The sequence below is a fragment of the Rhincodon typus genome, chromosome 1, assembly GCF_021869965.1.
Source record: "Rhincodon typus isolate 14 chromosome 1, sRhiTyp1.1, whole genome shotgun sequence".
Taxonomy (NCBI): Eukaryota; Metazoa; Chordata; class Chondrichthyes; order Orectolobiformes; family Rhincodontidae; genus Rhincodon; species Rhincodon typus.
This window is the reverse complement of record NC_063332.1, coordinates 161,304,847-161,319,306: the sequence shown is the minus strand read 5'-3', so window position 1 is coordinate 161,319,306 and position 14,460 is coordinate 161,304,847. Positions and strand designations below refer to the sequence as shown.

General features: G+C 39.7%; 1 protein-coding gene across 1 annotated transcript in view; it reads left to right on the top strand.

The window, feature by feature from the left end:
• LOC109927407 (serine/threonine-protein kinase 32B-like) overlaps window positions 1-14,460 on the top strand; it is a 169,442-nt gene that overhangs the window by 133,004 nt on the left and 21,978 nt on the right. The window contains exons 6-7 of the mRNA XM_020527421.2: window positions 8,177-8,293; window positions 12,009-12,134. Coding sequence (XP_020383010.1) covers window positions 8,177-8,293; window positions 12,009-12,134 — 243 coding nt within the window. The remainder of the gene's footprint in view (window positions 1-8,176; window positions 8,294-12,008; window positions 12,135-14,460) is intronic.

Sequence of the window (14,460 nt, the reverse complement as noted above, 5' to 3'; positions counted from 1 at the left end):
GCAAAGTGATAGAAGATGCCACTGACAGTGCAATCAAGGAGCACTTACTAAAAATTAGCCTGCTCAGCCAAGCTCAGTTTGGATCATTCCAGGCCCATTCAGCTCCAGACCTCATTTCGGCCTTGATCCGTATTTGAACAGAAGAGCTGAACTCCAAAGGTGGAGGAGGACTGACTGTCATTGACATCAATGCAGCATTTGACAGAACCTGGCATCAAGGAACTCCAGCAAAACTAGTGTCAATGGGAATCAGGGGGAAATTCTCTGCTGGCTAGAGTCAATACCAAACATAAGGGAGTTGCCTATAATTCTTGTGTATGAAATGATTGACCACCAAGATATGGCTGTAAGAGATCCTAAGGGAGATGTCCTAGAACCAACCATCTTCAGCTGCTTCATCATTGACCTTCCCTCCACAATAAGGTCAGAATTTGTAATTTGCTGACAATTATATCATGTTCAGGAATACTCTGATACTGAAGCAGCCCATGCCCAAATGCTGCAAGATGTGGACAACATTCAGGCTTGGACTAAAAAATGGCAAGTAATATTTGCACCACAAAAGAGCCAATAAGAGATTGTCTAACCATTTTTTCTTGATGTTCAACTACATTACCATCACTGAATTGCCCACCATCAACATCCTGGGGATTCTCATTGATCAGAAACTGAACTGGATCGACTATTTACAGTGGCTACAAAGCAGGGCAGAGATTGGGAATTCTGTAACAAGTAATCCACCTTCTGACTGCCCAAATTCTGTTCACCACTGCAAGGGATTAAGTCAGAACTTGATAGAGCACATGCGTGAGTATAACTCCAACAACACTTAAGAAACTTGACACCATCCAAGACATAGCATCCTGTCTCTCAGTATCTCAGCTCTCACCTGAGAGATTCAATCTGTCCACTAGTGTTGCACAGTAGCTGTTAATATGTGCCATCTACAAAACTAACTGCAGTGATTCACCAAGGTTCGTTCAACAGAACCTTGCAACACCAGACTACTAAAACCCCAAACCTCAACTACTAAGAAAGACAAGGGCAGCAAGCATATGGGAACATCAATCCCTGCATCAGAGTCTCCAAATCACTCACCATTCTGACCAGGAAATATATTGTCATTCCCTTACTGTCATTGGGTCGAAATTGTGGAACTAACCACACTGTGAGCATACTGCATTGACCGCATGTTTTGAGAACGTGGCTGACCATCACTTTTGCAAGACTAATGCAGATGCCACTGCCTTGTCAGCAATGCTAAAATCCACCGAAATGCTACATCTATTAATGATCCAAACTATTTTGACACCTTCATTACATTCAAAATCTGACATTAATATATTTTCTATAATATTTTTTGTAATATTTTAAAATCTTGCTTTAAAAACGTGCTTCCGTGACATATTCAGTCACAGCTACAGTATACTTTTGCATATCCTGCTACGAATTTAATGACAAACCGATTTTATGCATTCTGAAACTGATGTGGACAACTCACACTTCCATTATTATAAACAACTGTGGCTCACTTCACAGGAGTCACAATCTATTACCAGCAAGTTGATTTTAACTTCCATTCTTCATTAATGCCAGTGTAACTGGAGAGATACTTTTTAATTACTGTGAATAAAATATATTAAAAGCACGTTGTATACAGCAGAAATAATTTATTAATCTATGTTTTAGTCAGGAAAGGACACAGCTTGCATAAAAAGTTCAAAGTAATGAAAAGCAACAGCTGTGATAGGTTCAATTCACAAAAGAATCATCATTCAACACTACATCTCATCAACTAGAACGTGCCCTAGCAGTTCCAGTTCTCATTACATTCCCTCCAGGGAAATAAAATAAATATCTCTATCACAATAGTAAGTATTTTGCTCCAGACATGGCTCATCTTTGAACACAGTAGCCCTTAATATCATTGTAAATAAACATTCTAAGGTAAGCAAATAGCTTTTAAGATTTAATAAATCAAAATGCTTCATCGCTAGTTTTTGTTTCCTTATTTTCTAATTTTCACTTCCAGAAGGCATTGGTTCTTTGTTGGGTTCCACTTATAAGCGGCATTGTTCATCATGTAACCCAACTACTGTCCATTTATTATCATTTGTAGTAATTAATGGCAGCCTCTTGGATTCCATGAGTCCAATCCTCACCCAACTTTTGTATTAGCACACTTTTAGCATAAAGACCCCTGCCTGATTGTCCAATATGGGAAACAGTGAAAATTGGTAATTCCTACCTAGAATCACAGAATTGTTCTATTGCAGAAATCTATTGTGTCTGCACTCGATCTCTGAGCATTTTAACTCAGTACCAGTCTCCTGACTTGTTCCCGTAATGGTGCTTATTGTCTTCATTTCAATAATCATTCAGTGTCTTCTTACGTGCCTTAATCGAACCTGCCTCCACCACACTTCCAAGCAGTGCCCCCCATATCCTATCTACTCGCTGTGTGAAAAAGTTTTTTTTTCTTACCTGTTTCTCAGTTCTTGATACAGGTACGTTTACAAATGAAAACAATTTCTCCTCATCCATTTTGTCCAGACCCCTCATGATATTGAAGACATCTATCAAATCTGCTCTTAGCCTTCTACATTCCAAGGAAAATAGTCTAGTTTCTTCATTCATTCCTCATAACTGAAATAACTCATCCCAGTACCATTCTCATGAGCCATTCTCATAACCCTAACATTAGCCCAAAATATACTCTGTGTTTCCTACCACTCAGCTAAACTAATATCGATATTGCTATTATCCCTTTTCTTCCCATGACATATAACTTTCCTCACAAGTCTGTCATGTGGCACTGCATCAAATCTCTTTTAGAAATCCAAGAACACCACATCAACAGCCTTGTACTCATCAAACCTTCTTGTTACCTCTTCAAAATAATACCAGCAGGTTAGTTAGACATTTTTCCTTAAGTCCCATGCTGACTTTTCCAAATCAATCCATAATTTCTCACATGACAATTAATTCTACCCCAGATAGCTGTTTCTAGTAGCTTGCTCATCACTGAAATTAATTGACTGGTCAATAATTGCTCAACCAATCTTTACAATGTTTTTTAAACAATAGCATAATATTTGTGATTCTTCAGTCCTCCAGCACCACTCTGAAACTAGAGAAGTTTGAAACATAATTGTCAAACACTTTCCAATTTCCACTCTCACATCCTTCAATATCCTTGATTGCATTTCATCTGATCCCAATGTCTTATCAATGCTAAATTCCAAGAGCTTATCCAATACTTTCTCCCTATCAATTTGAGTTTTCACCTCTGTCATCACGGCCTGGGCAGCATCTGCCTTGCAGCTAATGACAGGTACAAAGTATTCATTTAATTACCTCAAATGGGTCACTTGTCTCGAAGTGTGAATCCCCTTTTGTGGTCCTTAATCAGCCCGACTCCTCTTTGACCACTATTTTAATATTAATGTTCTTATAGAAGACTTTGGAGTTTCCTTTTATGTTAGCTGTCAGTTTTCTTTCTATAATCTCTCTTTGCTTCTCATATTTGTTCTCTCACCTCTCTTTTGAGCCTCTGAATTCAGATTGGTTCTCAGCTGTATTTTCTACCTGCCTCCTGCTATAAGCATACCTTTTCTTCTTTAATTTCATTTCTATCTCCCTTGTCATCCCCATTGAAGTGATTATTCTTACGTTGGATTGACCAAAGTCATTTTCTGTCTTCATTCTGTACATAATGTTATAAGGATCACTACCCTTTAGATGTTTCCCATATTATGTGATCTTCTCGGGCTGCCTCATTTCCAAGAATTAGGTGTAACAGTTGCTTCTTGCTTGTTGGACTGGAGACATTCTGCTCTCAGAAATACAGTTGAACACATTCTAGGAATACTTGCCCATCGCTGTCCCCTACATTACTACTATCCCAGTCAATATACATGTAATTGAAGACCCCATCGTAACTACTCTATGATGTTTACATGTCTCTGCAATTGCCTTGTAGATTTGTCCCTCTATGTACTTGCCACTCACTGCTGGTTTACATATTACACTGAGCAATATATCTGTGTGGTTCAACTGAGTAAACTTGTTGGAATCATTTTCATTTGTAAAGTATCATAAAATGGGTGATCATGGAGATACAGCTGAATTTACATCTCTCCCAAATTTGGCTAATTTTGAACCTGCCGAGAGAGTCCATCAATAATGATAATGATTGGTGAGACAAAGCAACATGAAAGAGCTGATACAGTGTGGAGCTGGAGGAGCACAGCAGGCCAGGCAGCATCAGAGGAACAGGCAAGTTGACGTTTCGGCTCGGGACCCTTCTTCAGAAAGTTCATTTTCTTCTAATGAACTTCTAGTTCATTTTCTGAAGAAGGGTCCTGACCCGAAATGTCAACTTTCTTGCTCCTCTGATGCTGCCTGGCCTGCTGTGCACCTCCAGCTCCACACTGTGTTATCTCTGACTCCATCATCAGCAGTTCTTACTATCCCAACATGAAAGATCTGTATTTTTTTCTTTTTTTTAATCTCTAATAGGTTGTAGACAGTGCAGAGAAAGCCAGCATATGTTGCCCATCCCTAATCACTCCTGAATTAAGTAGCTTGTGAGGCCATTTCAGAGGGCAGTCAAGAGTCAACCAAATAGACATGTGTCTGTCGTCTCATGTAGACTAGGCCAGACAAGGATGGTAATTTCCATTCTCTAAAGGGCTTTGCTGGACCAGATGGCTTTCTGTGACAATCCATGATGTTTTCATGGTCACCACCATTAACACTAGCTCTGTATTCCTAAACTATCACTTATCTTCAAATTTTGTCACCTGCCACAGTAGGATTTCAACTTGTGTTCCCAAGGCTTTGCCTGGGATTTTGGAATTGCTAATCCGGTGAAATTACCACTACATATCTGTTCCCCCTAAAGTGAGATCTGCAAATGAAAATAGATTGATTGAGACCGCCCCTGCATTGTAAAATGAGCTATAGATCTGTTACTTATTAGCGCACATGGAAGAGAAAGGGTCATAGCATGGAAACAGACCCTTCAGTCCAACTTATCCATGCGACCAGCTATCCCAAATTAATCTAGTCCCATTTTTCAGCGTTTGGCTCATATCCCTCTAAACCCTTACTATTCATGTACGCACCTAAATGGCTTTTAAATGTTGTAATTGTACCAGCCTCTACTACTTCATCTGGCAGCTCATTCCATATACACGCCACCCTCTGCGTGAAAAAGTTGCTCCTTAAGTCCCTTTCAAATCTTTCCCCTCTTACTTTAAATGTATGCCCTCTAATTTTGAACTACCCTACCCTGGGGAAAAGACCTAGGCTGTTCACCCTATCCATGCCCCTCATGATTTTATAACCTTTTATAAGGTCACGCCTCAGTCTCTGACTCTCCAGGGAAAGTAGCCCCAGCCTATTCAACCCCTCCCTATAGCTCAAACCCTCCAACCCTGGCAACACCCTTGCAAATCTTTTCTGCACCCTCTCAAGTTTCACAACATCTTTCCTAGAGCAGGGAGAACAGAACTGCATGCATATGCATTCCATATGTGGCCTAACCAAAGTCCTGTACAGCCTCAGCATGACCTCCCAACTCCTGTACTCAATGCACTGACCTATAAAGACAAGCATACCAAATGCCTTCTTCACTATCCTGTCTACCTCCTACTCCACTTTCAAGGAACTATGAACCTACACTCTAAGGTCTATTTGTTTGGCATCACTCCCCAGGACCTTACCATTAAGTGTATACATCCTGCCCTGATTTGCCTTTCCAACATGCAACACCTCACACTTGTCAAAAGTACAAAAAATAAATGAGTGGTATAATGAAAATTTTGCTGCATGTTTTGCCGAGACTCTTGTATTAAGTAACTCAGATTTGAGGCTTGTCATCGCTGCATGCTCATGCTTTTGAAAGTTCTGTAGGAGGATGGGGAAATTGCTTGTAAAAGGCTAAGCGGCACGAGAGATTCTCTAGCTGAGCTGCTGGCATTTAAATAACTAAAGGAACCAAGGGAGATATCTGGGGGAATAATACTGTTGAAAATCCCTTAAGGAGTTGAATTCAGCAAGATGAGGATAGGAATGAAACTGCTAAGGCATCAATGAGACAGAACCAGAAGTGTGGAGTTAAGTGGAAATGAATCAATGATAAGAACTGAGGGAGGCAGAATTTACAGAGTAAAGTGCAAGGTCATTTTTCAAGAAAGAAGATGAATTCAATAGGAAAAGTAATTAAGAATGTGAAGTATAAGGCTAGAAATGCAAAGGAAGAATCAAGTGAGAAACCAAGCAGAACCACGATAATTTGGATTGGAATGTAATAAATCTGCAATTAAAATGCCGAGACTAATATTTGTGTTGCCCAAAGCTCAATGGGCCTGAGTTAACTTTGGGGATTCTGTACTCAGCTGAACAACACCAGAACTTTGTAATCCATACCCATATATTAAATACTCCTGTACTTATCATAACGAGGCAGTGGGTGGGAGCATTGTTTCTATTATAATGTTAGAGAAAGTTTCATACTCAATTTTGAAAGTTTGGGAGTTCACTGGAAGTATTCTGTATTGGCACTCGCTCAGCCAAGTGATGAGCAGAATAAGAATAATTAATCCCTTCCCTGTTGAACTCCCTTTAGTAATGTTTGAATTGTTGTGGCAGACACGCAATACCAGCGAATTGAAGGTACCAATGTCCCACATGGCCTGTCCCTGTCAAAACTACTTTTACTTTATTTCAACAGAGCAGTTTGGAGCTGTTCTTCTCTCATACAAAGGGGGATATCACTCACTGAATAAATTTCAAATGTGCTTACCAAGCAGGTAATTACAGGGGAAAAAATCAACTTACATTGTTTATAAAGAGTGGTACAACAAGAACAACAGCTGAATTTATATAGAATCTTTAGCGCTGAAAAAATTCTCACATTTCATAAAAGTGTCATCAGACAGAAACTGACACAAAGCCCTTATTGGCAGAGGTGACTAAAGGGCTGGCTGAAGAGTTTAATTTTACGAAGGTCTAAAGAGTGGAGAGACAGCATAAAGAAGCAGAGTGGAACAAGGCAGAATTCTAGAGTTTTGGACCAAGGTGGCTAAAATGGTTTGTGTTACAATGAAGCTTGTGTCTTAAGGATCTATTCTGCACATCGAAGATATGGCCTTTTCTCTGCTGGTATTTTGATCCCTATGATGGGTTCTCCTTACCAATAAGTGGCTGTTGTCTGTCTTTAGTAGGCTTTTCAAACTCTTTTATTTACACCACTATACATGATACTATTCTCTATAAATAATTCGCACACTAGTGCAGACTAACACATCACCATCTCATTGTCATATCCATTCTCACTATACGACATGAAAAGTACAGCACCCAATAATGAAACATAAGGAGAGATAGATCAATAGAGATCAGAGTTGGGGGAATACTGAGATCTTAGAACATTACTGTCTTGGAGAAAGTTTCAGAGCTATTGAAGACAGTGTTTTGAATGGATTTGAAATTATAAATTGAAAGCTTTTGTAGCACTGGGGTTAATGTAGTTAGGTAATAGTTGAGCAGGGATAATCCATTCTTTCATTGGTAATATTTGAACTTTTTTTAGGGCATAAATAAGCCTTCAATTTTATGCGGAGATGGTTATCAACAAACAAAATTTAGTTCAAGCCAAATGTAAAACATTTTTAAAGCAAAATTCTTCTCTGTTCTTTATCAAATGAGAAAAGGAGTATTTTGATGTTGAAAATTTTAGTTCAAAAACATGCTTGAAAGTCTCAAAACCACATTGATTTTCAGTATGGTACAATGACATAATGGCAGAATTTCTAATAAAGTTATGTACAGGATTTTTACACTGTTTCTTAGGAAATGTTGAATAAAAGTAGAAAGTACTGAAAATGTGAGAGAAATAACAGATTTCATGTTTCAGATGTGTAACCCTTCATCAGAACGAAATATGTGATAGCATTTTTAACTTGCCATAATTAGCAAATTTACGTTTTTTTTAACCTCTGAACCTTGCCATTCACCAACTTTGATCATGATTATTCATACTTTATTACATTTCGTTACTGATAGGAAGTAAAAGGACTTTATCAGTAAAGGTCCTTGACACTTACTGCCCATTTAAAAGAGTACACCAAGTAAATGTTAAGCAATTCTGTTGTATTTTATCTCACAGAGACCATATGACATTCATTCCAATACGCCAGTGGAAGAAATACTCCACATGATTAATACTGAGAAAGTGCACTGCTCCTCGACGTGGTCCAAAGGCTTGGTGACATTAGTAAAAAAGGTAAAGAATAGAAAGAAAAGGTCATGACATACACTTTTACAACTGGCACAGAGATATTTTTAGCTAGAAAAAAAATCAATACTAACACGCTTCACTGCTGTAAAAGATGATTTTTTTTAATCTCTATGTGTGAAAGCTCTCTGTGTTTCAAAACATCATGGAATTTCAATGCACTTTATCCAGCCAGAAGAGGGTGAGAAACCCTTTAAAATGGAGCATTCAGTCTTACCACTTTGGTCCTGTTGGAATTCTTCCGGTCACTATTTGACGTGCACAATGCAGTTCTTTGATTGAGGCTCCCAGTTTAAAGAGGCAGATGTGTACAAGAGTCTGCCAACTGAGGTCTCATCGTTGATCCCCAGTTGGATTTTAGCTGAGATGAAGCAGCTGTCCAGTGGGAGACAGAGTCTTTCATTCAGGGGGTCAGTGGAATCTAGAATGTTTCTCCAGGCCTCAGAAAGGAAGCTTGCATCCTCCTGTGACTCACATTCAGCCCGTTAGCTGCAAGAAGTTCTTCTAAAATGCTTCCTCACCAACTTATCTCCTTCCCAGCAAACCATTGAGAAGATTTGCTTGTAATTGGGACATATGAATGGCTTTTGCTTCCCTTATCTTCTCTTCCCCACTGCCCACCTCAATTACTATGCCCATCAGAAGCTCATAGGAAGGTAAAATAGATGCTAATGGTTTTAGTTTGGTAATTTTGTGAAGAGATAAGTGCTGGTCTGATTTGATAGTCTAGTTAAAGTGTATGCTCCTAGCATTTCTCATGATTATGTTAGGTTGGGGAACCAGAAAAAGGAAACAAGGGATCAGTTTATTATCAGCACCTGGATTCCAGTAAATGTTTAGAGGTGTACCGTTTTTGTATTTGTTTGGTGTTTGTACTTTTGTTCCTTAGAATATAAGGGAAGCTACACATCTTGGAAATTTTCTTCATGACCACCTGCCTCCTGAAACTAAATTGAAAGTCCATTTCTCCAGACAATTCAGTCCTTACATCAAATGAATTACTGTGGACAACTGCGAAATAACTTAATTATTTTTCAAAATCATTTTCCTTTCTGAAAATTAGTATGAAACAATTAAAGATTCAGTTTTTTAAAAGAATTCATGAGATTAACAATCATGACCTATTTTAATTCATTATGGGAAGTTGATGGTTAAGCTTTCTCTGTTTAATACAAATATGCAACTTTCAAGTTGTAAGATTATTTTTGTTCAAGCAATTTTCATTGAATGAACAATGCAAATCAAATGAAATAAGTTTCTTTAACTTAATAATCAGCAAAGATTACAATACAGCATCCATACATCTGATAGTACTGCTATGCAACAGTCCTAAATTGCACATAGGACTGCAGCACAATGGCTCACTGGTCAGCACTGCACCCTCACAGCGCCAGGGATCTGGGTTTGATTCCAGCTTCGGGTGACTGCCTGTATAGAGTTTCCAAATTCTCCCTGAGACTGCGTCGGTTTCCTCTGAGTGCTCTGGTTTCCTCCCAGTCCTAAGATGTGCAGGTTAGGTAGATTGGCCATGCTAAATTGCCCATAGTGTCCAGGGATGTACAGGCCAGGTGGATTAGTCATGCAGAATGCAGGGATAGGGTAAGGGGGTGGGTCTGGGTGGGATACTCTTTGGTGGGCAGTGTGGACTCGATGGGTCAAACAGCCTGCTTCCACACTGTAGGGATTCTATTCTATGATCTACCCAATTACTTTAATCTCAAGCAACCATAAGCAAAAGCCTCATGCATATGTACACCAGTGAGTTGTAATTTAACAATGATTCAATATGACAGTTTCACTGACAATGAGCCAAATTAACCTCCTGATTACAGGAGTGAATGTTTTCTTCAATAATGTCTTTTACATCTTTGTTTTTACCAGGACTTGGCCCAGACATCAAACATTTATAATGTCACGACCTTATTGTCCCATGAAGGATTATCTTAATAGGTCCAATAGTATGTCAAGTTCTTTGCCTGAAACCATGGACGAAAGCCCTCAGTCAAGTTCATTTCCCAATCTTTAAAAGAAATGGTTGACTGTTTGTTTTTCTGAAGTCCTAACATCCACCTTGTATCATCTGTGAATGTTTTGTACCAGTTACAGTCTCATTCATCCCAAGGTCTTCCTTATTTGCCAAAAATGACTTGCAACATTTAGCAGTAGAGTTAACTTTGAAAGGATCTTTTGGTCTTGCAAAGCATGCTGATTCAAATTAATTTTTGAGATTTATCAAGTTATATCAAACATATACTTTTAAATAGAAGCCAACAAAACTGGCCTGGCATGCAATTCTGATTGTATATAGGCTAGGCTGAGTTAGGGTAAATTGGTCACAAAGGACAAAATGTTACATCTCCTCCCTGATCACCAAATTAACAGGAACTGGTTAGAAAATCCTGCTATCTCCAGTCCACAATGATAAACAGTATATCCTTTCATGCAGAACTTGATACAAACAGAGGAAAATCAACTACCACCTTGTCCCACTCAGAAAATGCAGATGCAATAACATTAGGCTGACCCTTGGGACAACACTGATGGTTCATAAGACCCATGTTCTCAGCATCTTGGTGTATGGCTGTGAAACATGGACAATGTACAGTTTCAAAAAAAGAAGTTGAACAATTCACAACTTTGCTGTCAGTATATCATGCGTGAATCCTGGCAGGACAAAATCATGAAGGTGGCAGTTTTCTCAAAAGCAGAGCTCCCTAGTTTGTTAGCTCTTGTCAAATAGAGACATCTTCGTTGACTAAAGCATGTATGCACAATGGAAGCTGGTCATACACAAGGATTTTATGCTTGAGCCAGATGCCCAGTGGGCTGTCTAAAGCTCATTTCAAAGCTCACATGTATGAACATGATGTCGTTAAGCAGTGATTATCATATGGAGAGACACTGGCTGGTGACAGAAATGATAACACCCCCTGTCATCTGGCATGCTCCACCATGATGACCAGCAGTTACTACTTGTTGCCAACAGACACCAATATTTTAAACGACAACCTGCCATGGCACTTAGAGATAGTAAGAACTGCCGATGCTGGAGTCAGAGATAGCACAGTGTGGAGATGGAGGAACACAGCAGGCCAGGCAGCATCAGGGGAGCAGGAAAGTTAATGTTTCGGGTCGGGACCCCCGTCAACTTTCCTACTCTTCTGATGCTGCCTGGCCTGTTGTGTCCCCCCAGCTCCACACTGTGTTATCTCTGCAATAGCAGTTGGTAGCTTCATGTGGCAGAACTTGTCCCTCAAAGATTGGCGTTTTAAGCCATCAGCCAATTTCCACCATATGAAAATACCCCGTTAGAAACAAATTGTTTGTTACGTGTCCATTATCTTTTGTAGATGGAAGAATGCCAGAGCGGACAACGTGGTTCCTACCCTACTACAAATTAGTAATAGGGTTTGGGTTTTAGCAACAATCAACTTCATGGTTACTTTTAAACTGATTATAGTGTTTATTTCTACGTTCATTTCCTTCACCCAAGTTAAAATTCTCCAATGGACAGGAACTCACATTCTTCCAAATTAGACCAATCTGCTATTCTAGCAACATTACAGGACCATACCCAATGATCATAGTTATGTAGCAAAATCTTTAATTTTGGAACTTTTCTCATTTGGATATATTTCAAAGACTTGTAACACTTTTGAGCAAAACGAAAATATTCAAGTATAATTATTTTGTTTCATAATAGCTGCTTGTGAAGGAGCCTGAATGTAGGCCATCAAATCTCAAGGACGTTCAAAATTCTCCATACCTAGCAGATGTGAACTGGGATGCGGTTCTGGGGAAGAATCTCCCTCCTGCTTTTGTTCCAAATGTGAGTTAACAATCAGAAGGAAAAACCTAATAATTTTGATTGTCGTTTCTCTCGCTGTAAGTTATTTTGTTGTGTACTGCTGAAAGTGGACACATTTTTTGAAGCTTTTCAACACTCTTAGTTTGAATAACAGGTGATGCTAACTGTCTCATACTGCTATGGTGCGATAGCAGCACCAGTGGTGTTCACCACTAACAGGCTGTTGCTGTCAAGCCAAAAAGATATTTTGTCTATCGCACCAATGAGTAATGTGGTATCTGCATTTCAGTGTCAGTCTGATGCTAGATATGTAGGCTATACATCACAGAGATTAGTGGATGTGATGCGAGAGTGACTGTGCTTGATATCAATGTCACACCTGATGAAGTATGGTAGCAAGGAGCCCCAGCAAAACTAGAGTTAATGGGAATCAGGGGAAAACCTCTCTATACTGTTCCGGTGTCGTACCTAGCATGAAGAAGACAGTTGTGGCTGTTGAAGATCAGTCAACCCCCAGCTCCAGGACATTTCTGCATACATCTGCTGGTTCAAAATCCTGAAATTCCCTCCCAAATGGCATTGTGGGTCAACCTACAGCAGGCAGTTCAAGAAGTCAGCTCACCAAAGCCTTCTCAAGGGCAACTAGGGATGGGCAAGAAATGCTGGCCAGCCTGTGACGCCCATGTTCCATGAGTGAATTTTAAAAAGCATTCCCAGTCTTAACTGTCTTTAGCTACTTCATCAATGATTTTTCCTCCATCATAAATTAAGAAGTGGAGATGTTTTCCCACGATTACACAATGTTTAGCACCACTCAGAACTCCTCAGATACTGAAGCAGCCCATGTCTGATTTCTGCAGGTTTTGGATAATAGCAAGTGGCAAGTAACGTTCACACCACACAAGTGCCATGCAATGATTTTTTAAAATATTCATTGACAGGATATGGGCATCACAGGCTAGGCCAGCATTTATTGCCCATCCCTAATTGCTCAGAAAGCAGTTAAGAGTCAATCACATTGCTGTCAGTCTGGAGTCACATGTAGGCCAGACCAGGTAAGGATGGCAGTTTCCTTTCCTAAAGGACCTTAGTGAACCAGATGGATTTTTCCAACAATCAACAATGGATCTCCAAAAAGAAAAATCTAACCATTGCCCCTTGCCATGACTATCACTGAATACCCAACTATCAACATCTGGGGAATACCATTGATCAGAAATTGAACTGACCATAAAACATTGTGGCTACAAGAACATGTCAGAGGGTAGGAATCTACCAATGAGTAACTCACCTGCTATTTCCCAGTGCTCATTCACTATCTACAAGGAACAAATCAAAACAGTGACAGAATAAACTCCATTTGCCTGGATGAGTGCAGCTCCAACAACAAGCAAGAAGGCTGACACTATTCAGGACAAAGCAGCTGCTTGTTGGCACTACATCCACAAACATTCACTCCATCTACCACTGAGATTCAGTAGCAGCGTTGTGTACCATCTACAAGATGTATTTCAGAAATTCATCAAGGCTCCTTAGACAGCACATTCCAAACCCATAACCACAACTGGGTCCAGTATGTGGAAAGAATGTGTTATTTGTTCCAGGCAAATGACACTGGGGCAGATGAAAAACAACGAGTAATTCTCTTGATAGCTTGTGGATCCACAGCTTTTTTGGTTATGAGGAGCCCAAATTTACCTGAGGCACCAGATAGTAATATCTTTCAAGAGTTGATGGATTTAGTTAAGGAATGTTACAACCCCAAGCGCCCTCTAGTTCTGAGAAACTATCATTTTTACTCGGCAATTCGTGAACCAGAGGAATCCATATTGGGATTTTTGACTGGGTTAAGATGACTGATAGAGGGATATGACTTTGGTTTAACCCTTAATGAGATGCAGAGAGACCATTTGGTATGTGGGATTAATAATGTAACCATGCAAAAGCGCCTAGTAGCTGAAGCCTAACTGGACATCAAACAGGCACTACAACTGGCTTTATCATTGGAAAACGTGACAAGTGGAGCATGTGAATTGAAGGGTATTCCGATGGAAGTAGACACCCTTACCAGTCTGATTGAGCTTGGGGAACACCACTTGAGTGAAGTCAATTGCAGAGCCTCACTCAAGACATATCCTGAATAGAGGGACTCTAGGTCAGCCCACAACAAAAGCCCAAAATAAAGCCAAGCTTTGGTCAAACAATTAAAATCTTGAGGATCTAGGCCAGCAAGCCATCGTAGTTGCTGCCGGTATGTGGACTCAAGACAGCAAAAGAATCCCACTAGACCGAAATTGAGTAAAAGAACTCAGGCCAGTATCCAGGAGAGTGCACACCCTGGAAAGTC